The sequence below is a fragment of the Acanthochromis polyacanthus genome, chromosome 20, assembly GCF_021347895.1.
Source record: "Acanthochromis polyacanthus isolate Apoly-LR-REF ecotype Palm Island chromosome 20, KAUST_Apoly_ChrSc, whole genome shotgun sequence".
NCBI lineage: Eukaryota > Metazoa > Chordata > Actinopteri > Pomacentridae > Acanthochromis > Acanthochromis polyacanthus.
In genome coordinates, this window is record NC_067132.1 from 16,578,856 (window position 1) to 16,589,470 (window position 10,615).

The window sequence follows — 10,615 nt, forward strand, 5'->3', positions numbered from 1 at the left end:
AACACACAAATTGCTGCAGAGCCGTGTTGTTTTTCCTCAGCCTCGTCCTTGGCTGTTTCCACATGACAGGATTGAAAGCCTCGCTGCTTTTTTCTCCCTCGCACCTTTCACATCACCGTTGCCAAAGCAGCTCCAGAGTAAGAAGAGAGGACAATGTGCATTAGAGGAGTATTGATTTGCGATCACACCAATAAGCCTGTCCAGCTGCACAGAGAGGAGGGGGGAAGCAATGAGGTTCAGTCTCTCGTTTCTTAGCAAAGGTTACAGCTACGTGGCCCTACAGTAAGTGCACACACCCTGTACATTCACGACACAAGAGTCCTCTTCATCACCAATACTCGCATACAAAATCTGCATGCAGTAGCACAGACACATGCTTGGCAAGTGTTCTTTGGTGCGTGACTAAGTGGAGGCTAAATGGAGGCCTGAAAGGGACAAATTTCACCTTGATGCACACGAGGGCTAATTGGCTGTTGTGTCAGTGGTTCATTTCATCTGAGAACATCTTATATGCTCCATGGGTGACGCAAATCCTCTGCTACTGACTGCTATTTGTTATAGTGTTAATGTGCACATGCAAAAAGCATGTGTGCTCTTTGTAAAGCCATAAATAATAGCTTTAGTTAGCTTGCTTTCTGAAAGAGCTGGGATGTTTGATTAAATATCAGCGTCTTGAACTGTTTTGTTGAGGGAATTCTTTAATATTTTGGGAAATACACTTTCTCATTCACTTTCGTGCAGTGACATAAGAAGATTGAGACCATTTTCATGCCTGTACAGTAAATAAACAGCTCCACCCTGCAACCAGTCAGACTGTAAAAACTGTGTTTGAGCTGCAGTTGAAGTAAAGTGCTGTTTTGAATGACTCTCATATTTTTCTGCTTTGGTGAAGGCACTTTATTTCTGTTGATTCTATCAATTTAAAACTACATGTTTCCATTTTTACTAGTATTTTTACTGTGGTACAAAAACTAGGTTTACTACTCTTTTAGCATTATACGTCTCATGCGCTTCTCCAAATGTTTCTGCTGGAGTTCAATCTTTGAGTTGAGTTCTTCAAGTATATAAAAGGAAAGGGCAGTAAATCTGATGAATAAAACTTGGTTTACATTTTACATTTGGGTATAGCAATGACCTAGGGTAGAAAAACTGGAAATTTCATCCAGCTTCAGCACAAAGACTAAAAGCAGGAAGAAACAGGTAGTCTGCCCAAAGGTACTAAATCCACCTAATAGCACCTTTAACCACTGGAAACTAACACAGTCACACAGTTTATGCTAAGCTCACCAAAATCTGTGCAAATCTTCTGGTCTAACCCGTGGGGAACAAAGCAAATAAGTACATTTTTTCGAATGCTGAACTGTTCCTTTAACTGTTTTGCTTACTCGTTGCTCTACTATGTCAATAGTTTCACATTTCTGCAGAAGAAATAGTGACCCTGGAAGTGATTCACAGCCAGATCTGTGGTTCCATCTTCTGCAAAGACATGTTGACATCATTGAAATCTAATTTTCAGTGCTTTGAACGCCACAGTCTATTCTACTATTTCCATTATATTTGGGGAGAAAAAATGTCTTTTCTGTTTTTTGGTTGTCCTCTAGCAAGTAAGCCTCTAAAAGTCTGTTACATAATCAAAAACATCCATTACTTTCTGAGTCATGTCTCTTAATCCAGATGTTGTTTCCTATGTCACATTTCCTGTTTTCTTTCATCTGCTATTCTGCAGCCAGACGGCTCGGGTGCTTTACCCTCACTTACAAACAAACCCATTTCTACAAGTATTTATGGGTCACAAATTACCTGTCTCTTCATCTCTGGCCACAGACACTGAGTTGAGTGGAAAATAGGTGTTTTTTTCCCCCACAAGGTCAGAGGCTTCTAGCCATACAGCATCATCCTCAGACGCATTGACAGCAGCTCAAAGCAGAGCTGCTGATGAATGACACTTCCCATGGGGGGATAGCAGAAGGCAAATGCTGAGAGTGGTTCTGCATGGCAATTTTATATAGTTAACTCCCTGAGATGCTTTAAAAAGGATGCTTTAAACTCGAAAGTGTGGAGTGGATAACAGGGATTTGGGGCATGAAATAACTCTCGCTCGCTGTGATTACTGTCTTTTTACATGACCACGTTGTGGTTTGTGTGAGGTTAATGTTAACTCATAACCTTGGCAACGTGATTTTGACGTGCCTGACGAGAAGTCATCTGATGGTTTAAACTGTGATTTCCAACAGGAGTGACACTGAAATGAATGCCTCCAATAAAATGGCCGACTTGTTTGTCCACTCGTAGACTTGAGTGGATTATCTGCCAAATAAAGCAACATTGGCTGCTTTCAGGTCATTTTTCAGTCTTCCCTTTGCTCGTCTCCTGAATAAACATCTCCTCAATCGATTCACATCATTAGCCTGCAGCTGTCTAGCCAGTGGTCTCGCTGCAGCTCCTGGGAACTGTTTGCAACCACAGTTCTTGCACAGCGTATCTCAGAAAATAAGGGAATGGCGGGTGGGAGGGCGATTCAGATCTGGGGATGTTTCATTCTCGCCACTTAAACTGTGACTCACTGGGAAATGCTTTCATAATCTTTTTCAGGTTTGTTGGATGAGAAGCCTCATCTACCACTGATATGCTGGAGGAAAAGAAAGTAGTATATGGGCAGGACCGGAAATTAAGCTCTTTTATTTTTTTATTTCCACAATTTTCACAGCGGTGCACGTCCTAGCAGGAGACAGTTCCTCTGTGACCGAAAGCCTGAGGCTGGAAGACATAAAACTGGATTGATTCTGTTTCTCGCTCCCACTTATTCTTTCCATCCTGTAATGCACCTTGAGACAGGGTGCCTATTCATGTACAACTTTCCCCACCAGGAGATGCATTCTTTATGGCGTGCTACATTTTAAAGGCCATATAAACTCCCACTGAGATATAGTAACCCACAAAACTTGCTTGCCTGTTAATGTAAAACATACTGTTGAATTAAATCAGAAAACAGATTGAAAACACGCAGTTTCTTTCTCAGTTTTCAGTCATTTATTCCCAAATGATCACATCCAGCTCCCAAAAATCATGAAAGACTTATTATGATTTCTGACAGTTGTGATTTAATCCCTTTTTGCCGGTGTTCAGTCAACAGTAGTCTGCAGGCTGAAAGACAAATTGACATTGTTGATGGCTGCTGTATATTTCACTGAGAAGTCTACCGAGGAGTAATTACTGTAATTTCTAAAAAGGCTTACTGAAGTGTTTGGATCTGTGAAGAACTGTATAAACAGTCGCTGTACATACACACTTTGAGAGCACAAGGAAAGAGAGTCATCCACGCTGAGCCAGGAGACAAATTCGTATCATAATGCTGCATTTCTTCAGGACGTTACGAGAACCAAACCACAGATTTTTCATTTGTTATGTACGGAGGTTTGACAACACAAGTTTCCTGTCTCACTGCTCTCTCTCTTTAAACACACACACTTTGGCAGCAGTTGGAGTGCAGGCATAAGTGGAAAATGGCCTTCATACTCCACTTTGGGTTGGGGGTTGAGGGGTAGTGGGAGGCAGGGTTTCAAGGGGAGGCCCCTCAAGATGTCTGACATGTTTCTGCAGGACCACAGGCCACTGGCTGGCGCAGAGCACAGGCTTGTGGTGGGCTGTTTGTCTGCGTGAAGCTGGCATGGCCTCCCGTTCCCCTGCATCTGTTCCCCATTAGCAGAGCCGAGAGTATAAAGCAGGGAGCTGACAGGGGCTGGGAACAGTCTAGTTCCTGCCTGGATCATGGGGTTTACTATCTGGCTGTGCGTGCTGTGCCTGCAGGCGAGCCTGCTGTCACACGCCTTCGACTGCTCAGGAGCGAGCCATGGAGAGCTGTGTGTCAGCAGACAGACCGCAGACGAGCAGGTAAGAGACGCACTTCTAATGGATGTGATAGTTAGGGTAGGACAAGGGTGTTCATTATGTATCAGTCATCATCTGTGCTGCTGTGACAATGCTGGGGTAAGTGCAGCCTGTTTGAGTCCATTTAAATATTGTTTGCTTGCAACAAACTGTATAATAGCTAACCCTTGTCTCAAAAGTAATAGAAAAGACCCAGAATTATCAGGCTCATGTAAAGTTAGTTGGCAGCAAAAAATGACAATACATCTAGTAATGTCATGCTAAGGTGGCTTGGTTTTAATTTTAAGGTAGCGCTGTGTTTGACATGTAAAAAATATTAGTCATCACACAAAAAAATATGATTTTTTGTCATTTTTTTGTAACTACAAATCACATTGCTAGTCAAAAGCTTTAAAATATGTCTACTTATCTACTTCTTTAAACTACAGTTCCTTCATGTGACTGGTATGGATTTATTTGAGTGGATCTTTTGGGAATCACTGGATCATTTCGTGAGAAAAATAAAATAAAATTCTTTAAAAGTTTGTACTTTTCACTTGGATTTAGTTTACCAGTAGCCTAGTGATTTCTTTAGCCTTTGCTCGGTCACAGTGTAGTCAGTATTTATACAGAAGTTTGGCCAAAGGAAACCAGTGACTCTGCTGGAATGTGAGTAAGTCCAGTCTGATTCCTTCAAAAAAGGGCTGCTATGACTGTAATAGTGGCCAAGTGTGTTTCAGGATGGAAGGAGTACAGTCTAACCCTGACCTGTGGCGACATATAATTTTTTTTAAACAGAAACAAAGTCTCATTGTAATGGTTTTTACAGCCATAATGCCACTGCACCAAAAATATACCCCTCTCTGGAACAAAATCCTTCAGCTCGCCTTTTTTTGGCTTTTCATGTGGCTACCGGCTGTTATACTTTAAACTTGTGGTTAGCATTTTTCTGTGGACAGTCCTCATGTTCTGTCCAAAGTAATCATCCTCATCTGGACAACGGATTCGACAGCTGCAGGAGCAGAGAGGAGGATTTTCACCCACACATGAAAGCGTCTCAGTTGGGAATTCTGTTCCATCCGAGGGAGTTTGTGCCACATATGTGCTTTTCTGCAGCAATTATTTGTAATGTAATTACAGCACGCGCAATTATAAGCTTCAAATGTGGTTGGGACTAACTAATACCAGCGGCAGCATCTTTTCAGAGGCTATATTTGCTGCATTTGGTTTAGTTTACTTGTGTCTGCCTGTTCCCACCAGAGACAGTTGTGTTTATAATGGAGGGGAAAACATTAAATGGGTAATTTATGGTACTCGTCAACACATAATGTGCGTAACAGCAGAAAACCAAATGGACTGTAGCACAGTTTGATTAATGTCCTAAACATACGCACTTAGAAAACATATTGTTTGATTTTATGAGGTCGTCAAGACCATGTAGATGACAGCTGTGGCATCCTTTTAAAAATGCTGCCTTGTTTGGAGACTGAGGTGCTTGAGAATGACCTCTTTTGACAAGTAATAACACAACTTATGACATATTGTTAGGTAGGACAACATGACCTGCTTTATCTGTGTCATGGGACTATTTAAAGACTGTGAAACTAAACTAAACTCTAACCCTTTTACTGAATGGTCATATTTCGTACTTAACAATGCACAAACTATAGGAAACACTGACAGTTCGGACAAAAACAATGAACTGAATTGTGCTGCGGTGTTTGAATATCTTTTTCTTAATGAAAGCTTCTTTTTGTAGAGGCTAAATGCAGCATGAATGTTGACTCTGGCTTTTTTTCTTCTCAGAATGATGAACAGAAGCAGCAAAAGGCACTACCCTTAACTGAAGGACTGGTATGTGCCACCTCTTACACTTTTCCTTCACATGGTTACACTTCCATCTGAATCCTTTAGTTCCCCTGAGAGAACACTAGCTTAGAGCAACTTTAACTCAAAACTTGGTGAAGGGAAGTTTATAGCAAGAACAGGAAAAGAAAAAAAAGGCATAGTCATGTTAGAAAGAGGAGAAAGTGAAAGACGGACCAGAGAAATGACAGCTTCATTTTTGTTATTTGTGTAGCACAAAACACAGCTTCAATGCAAACTGAATGACTGGATAACCACATTACTGATACAAGTGGTGACGTGATGTAATCGTGACAGAGAGATCTGGTTGTAGACACAAACAAATACAAGTTTCAGTCTGCCCATTGCTCCACAGTGTGTGCATCTCAGCTTCTCCACTCACAGAAACCAACAATAACATATGCATATTGCAATTAACCTTCAACTCCAAACTGTACAGCTGTTGTGCCACAGCCATTTGTAAAATATTCCATCCCACAATGGTGAAAGCTGAAGCAATCATCAGAATGTAGGTCAATGGCAATCACCGTAAGCACTTTAAATGGCTTCGCAAATGATTGCGAGGCAAATATTTTGGAGCGAACGTCGTCGTCTTTGTTTTCAACGGAGTGGAAAAAGGGGTAGGAAGTTATTATCAGATGCTGGAAGCGGTCTTTTTATTTCCACACTTATGTAACTTGTGGGGGGAAAATGAACAGATTGATGGAGTTAAAGCCCTGCAGTAGAGTTATAAATTTACCGTAAAGTCTTAATTGGCAAACTGAGACCTGTTGTTTCTCAAAGTGACAAACCATTCATTAGGGAAATTAGCAGATCAATAAAAGGGCTTTATTTTGCGCTGATCAATGAAGGATATGATGGGGCTGCTGACAATAATAATATTCGCAGTTCTCTCCCCTTAATGCTGAAGTTTGACTTCCTGCCACAAAAGAAAAAGAAACTGAATGTGGTCAGGACAGGATGAGGGAGGGCAGGGCCGGACAGAAGAAGAGAAACAGGCTGAAGTTCACTCGTGGCACACAAGGCTTTAATGTATTTTATGACACATAGAAACACGCAGCAGCTGCTGTTTCTCTCTGTGGTTGTGGATGTGGTTGTGACTGTCTCATCCTTGTAGGTTTTGTTCAGACGTAAGAGACAGTTGGAGCGGAGGGGTCCCACCCACCTGAGTCACTCCAGCCAGCCTGGGGCCGTCTCTGTCAAAGGCTTCCCTAACACTCTCATCCAGGTAAACCACTTTGGTTAGTCACACAGCAGCCAGAGTGAGCAAAAGCCAAATGTGGGGGAGGTGGGGACAGATTTACAGTGATAGCAGGCTGCTGCAAAGTTCCTGTAAAGTTTTAGTCATACTGTATGTACTGAAGTACAGAAACAATCCTAAGAAACCACTTTATTTACCAGCTGAATTAATAAAAGTACTATTTAATAGAGCTTATGTGAAAGGGAAACAGTCTTGTGATGGTGAAAACACTAAGCAGGAAAGCATGTGCGCTTCTGAAATTCAAATTGATTGAAAAAGAGCACAGATGTGTGTGTAAGTATCAATGTATATGCTAATCCCAGTGTCTGTGGTGTTTGTAGGCTGATAGGTCCAGGAGACACTTGATTCAAGCTGCGAATAAGAAAAAGAACAAGCGCAAACCCCGCGTCGGCTCCTTCTCCCTCCTTAGCAACGACAAGAATTCCACCCCCCTACAGGTGAGTCTCCATGGCAACCCCCGAGCAGAGGAACAGCTGGGGCAAAGCGGCCGGATGTGCAAGCAGAGTTAAAAGGCCACCTTACGTGGTTTTATTGGATGAGTTTGGTGTACTCGTCCATGTAACCACACCATGAATGTGGGTTTTTGGCATCAGGCAATCCTTCAGACTGGGCTCTGTTAGTTTGGAAAGTGGAAAATGTTTGTCATGACCTCTTTCAGAATGCCGAAATAAGTTGTTGTCCTTGAGGAAATGTCACAACCGTAACGAGCTAACACTGGTATGTTTGGGATCACAGTTTCAGGTGACAAGAGCAAGGAGACAGGTGAAGCCCGATCCACCCAAGAGGGGGAAGGGACGTTCTGGAGCCTACTCTGTCCTGGTGAGTCATTCTGTAGTGTTTACTATCCTGAATTAACCACAGGTAGGAAATAACCTTCGATGAATGCTTAAATGATGTGTCCTTGTGCTCTGCAGGGAGATCCTCTGACTGAGGGGCAGGCCGACGACAGACCCAGAAGGAGCATATAGAAGACAAGGGCTGCAGAATGAAATCTTCCTTCTCATTCTGGCAAACCTAAACAAGGGGGTAGAAATGTGTCCAGGTTTGACCCATAACATGTAGAATAACTGAAGACTGGTATGAAAAAAAAAACATTTGCAATAAGAACTTCTGTGTTTCTTTACTATTTCATGGAGTCATTCTGATACTGTATGTGTGTCTTCCATTATTGTTTCAACTGTAAGCTAGCTTACATTTATCAGCCAGTCTGCACTTATGAATACTTTTTACAAACAATTTTAATTTCTAATATATTCCTGCATGTTATTACATCACAAGAGATCCCATATTAATATTATAGTTTGCCATTGTGTTGTAATCTATTTAATCACAGATTCCTTATGAAGATTGGGGGTATATTTTTTCAGAAATATTTCCTGTGTTGTTGTATCAGGTTTCAATAAAAGTTAAGTAGGGACATATGGTGTAAAAGTCTCTGTTCCTTTAACAAATTATGTCATGTTTCCCTTTTTACCCAGAGCAGTACGGGTTTTTTTGTTTAGTTTTTTTACTATGATAGAGCCATAAAATTGAGTATTCGTAAGGCTGAAATTCTATTAAGTCGTCAATTATACATGGGAAATGTTACAGGTATAGTTCACATTTGGCAGCGATGGCAGCAGGATAAACCAGCAGGAACCACTTTTCTATGAGACACTCACTAATCTATTCACATTACAGCAGCCAAGGGCAAATAGCCTGTGTGTGTGAGAGAGAAAAAACCCTAAATGAAGTCCAGACCATCTGTTTCAGGAGTCAAACTTTGTCTATTTAAATATCTTGTGTCATTTTTAATTCATTTGGCCAGGAATGGAAACGCAGTATGGTCTGGACCAGAAGATTAGCTTGAGTGTTTCAGCAGGACTCTGACGTAAACATGTGCACAAAATCAGATCTCTGTGGGCTGCAGTGAGTTTTGGTGTCTACATAATTTACAGCATGTCAGATTAAACAAACACCTGTGCCACTACTCTGAGGGAAAACAGTGCCACGCTGCTGTGAATGTACGCTGCAGGGCTAAAAGTCTAAGTGGTACAAAAAAAAAAAAAAAAAATAGATTGCTAAAAAAATTGCACTCATGGCCACCCAAAATGAAAAATCCCTGCTATGAGGCAATCTGATGAAGAAAATGAGCCAGTGAAAAAGTGCAAGCAATCTAAGTGAATGGAGTGACTCATCCTCCCCTCGTTTACCGATCAAAGCGCTCAGCTCATGACGTAGATGTGCAGCGCTCACAGTCTCGTTTTCATGGTTTTATGGACACAAGCAGAGAGAGAGACACGCAACAAAACACAACAAAATGCTATTTATACACTTGGCATTTTCCCTGAGGCACATAATTGGTGCTAAATATGCTTCAGAAGCTCTCTCTGGGAGAGACGACCCTGAGCTGGGCGTCCAGTCACCAGACAGCCTGAATTAGCTGGTTGTGAACGATATCAGTGTTGTCTTGGTGACCAAACACCACAGCACGACACTCTGATTTATCCGAAACACTGACACAAATAAAGACCGACATCTTAATATTCCTACTTCAGAGCAGCAAGACAGACGCAGCCTCAGATCTCTCCCCTATTATCTGCCACACACGCGTTTCTATGACTGCTAACAGCAGGGTAACACTTGACTGACTCTACCCTCGAGCTAATGCACCCTGGGAAACTCCTGACTGATGACTTGATACAATGAGGCAAAAGTGTTCAAGAGTGTGCACAAGCTGACACCCAATCTCCAAATGTGATATAACTGTAGGCAGACACTTTAAAAATAGCATCCAGCTTTATAAACCCATTTCCTCTGGTGATGTAAATGTTAATTCAAGGGTCAGTCTTCAATCTGGGCATGTGTCACCGTGTGTGGCCGACAAATCGGGGATCCTTGTAGCTGTGTTTCAGTCATTGCGGTGTTTTAATGGTTTGCCGCATTGTTTCCGCTCTGCTCTGGCTTCAGTCGTCCCCCTTGACAACAAAGCTGATGACCATCGTGACTAACAACGTAATTTGGAAGCCTTCAATCTATAGGATTGTGGTAGGAAACGCAAGCAAAGCGATATGTCAGATTTTCCCATAAAAGCTCAGTTAGGTTCGTATGTAGTTAGTGGCTTCCAGTCAACATCCTCGAGCTCTGGAAACCACTGCGTAAGTATTAGTTTCTTGTTGACAGGAGCATCTCATCCCAAACATCATGCAATGTGGGAAAACACAGTCACAAACAAGTTCTACGATAGCAGTGGGTATGAGTTTGTCCTTAAGGAAGACACAGATTCAGCTTTGAACAGGATTACACAAACCCTTTGTGGTTAAGTTTCATTGTTTTGATCATCAAACACATTGGTAATAACAAATACAGTCGATGAGATCACTGCTCAATTGTGGAAACAAAAAACTGAGCCATCTGAGAGATGTTTCCACCTGTTAGAGAGACAAGTAGGCTGTAATAAGAAGGGATGACACCTTCATACAGTAACGAGAAAAAAAAATGCACTGGGAAAATGGATTTTTTTTCATCCTCATTTCATTTTTTTGAAGATAAAAGGGGATTAACGTGAACACACACAAGAAAAAAAGAGATTTTTTAAATTTATTTAGCAAAAATGTCAATAGGAAAAGTGAAGTGTCTATG

The 10,615-nt window shown here is 41.6% G+C and overlaps 1 protein-coding gene across 1 annotated transcript; it reads left to right on the forward strand.

Moving 5' to 3' along the window:
- Positions 1-3,141: 3,141 nt before the first annotated feature.
- Positions 3,142-8,413, forward strand: si:dkey-12l12.1 (uncharacterized). The gene is made up of 6 exons (XM_051940756.1): positions 3,142-3,891; positions 5,674-5,721; positions 6,851-6,961; positions 7,315-7,431; positions 7,730-7,813; positions 7,909-8,413. The coding sequence occupies exons 1-6, from the start codon at positions 3,769-3,771 to the stop codon at positions 7,960-7,962; spliced, it is 537 nt and encodes a 178-aa protein (XP_051796716.1). The 5' UTR covers positions 3,142-3,768; the 3' UTR covers positions 7,963-8,413.
- The last annotated feature ends 2,202 nt before the right edge of the window (positions 8,414-10,615 follow it).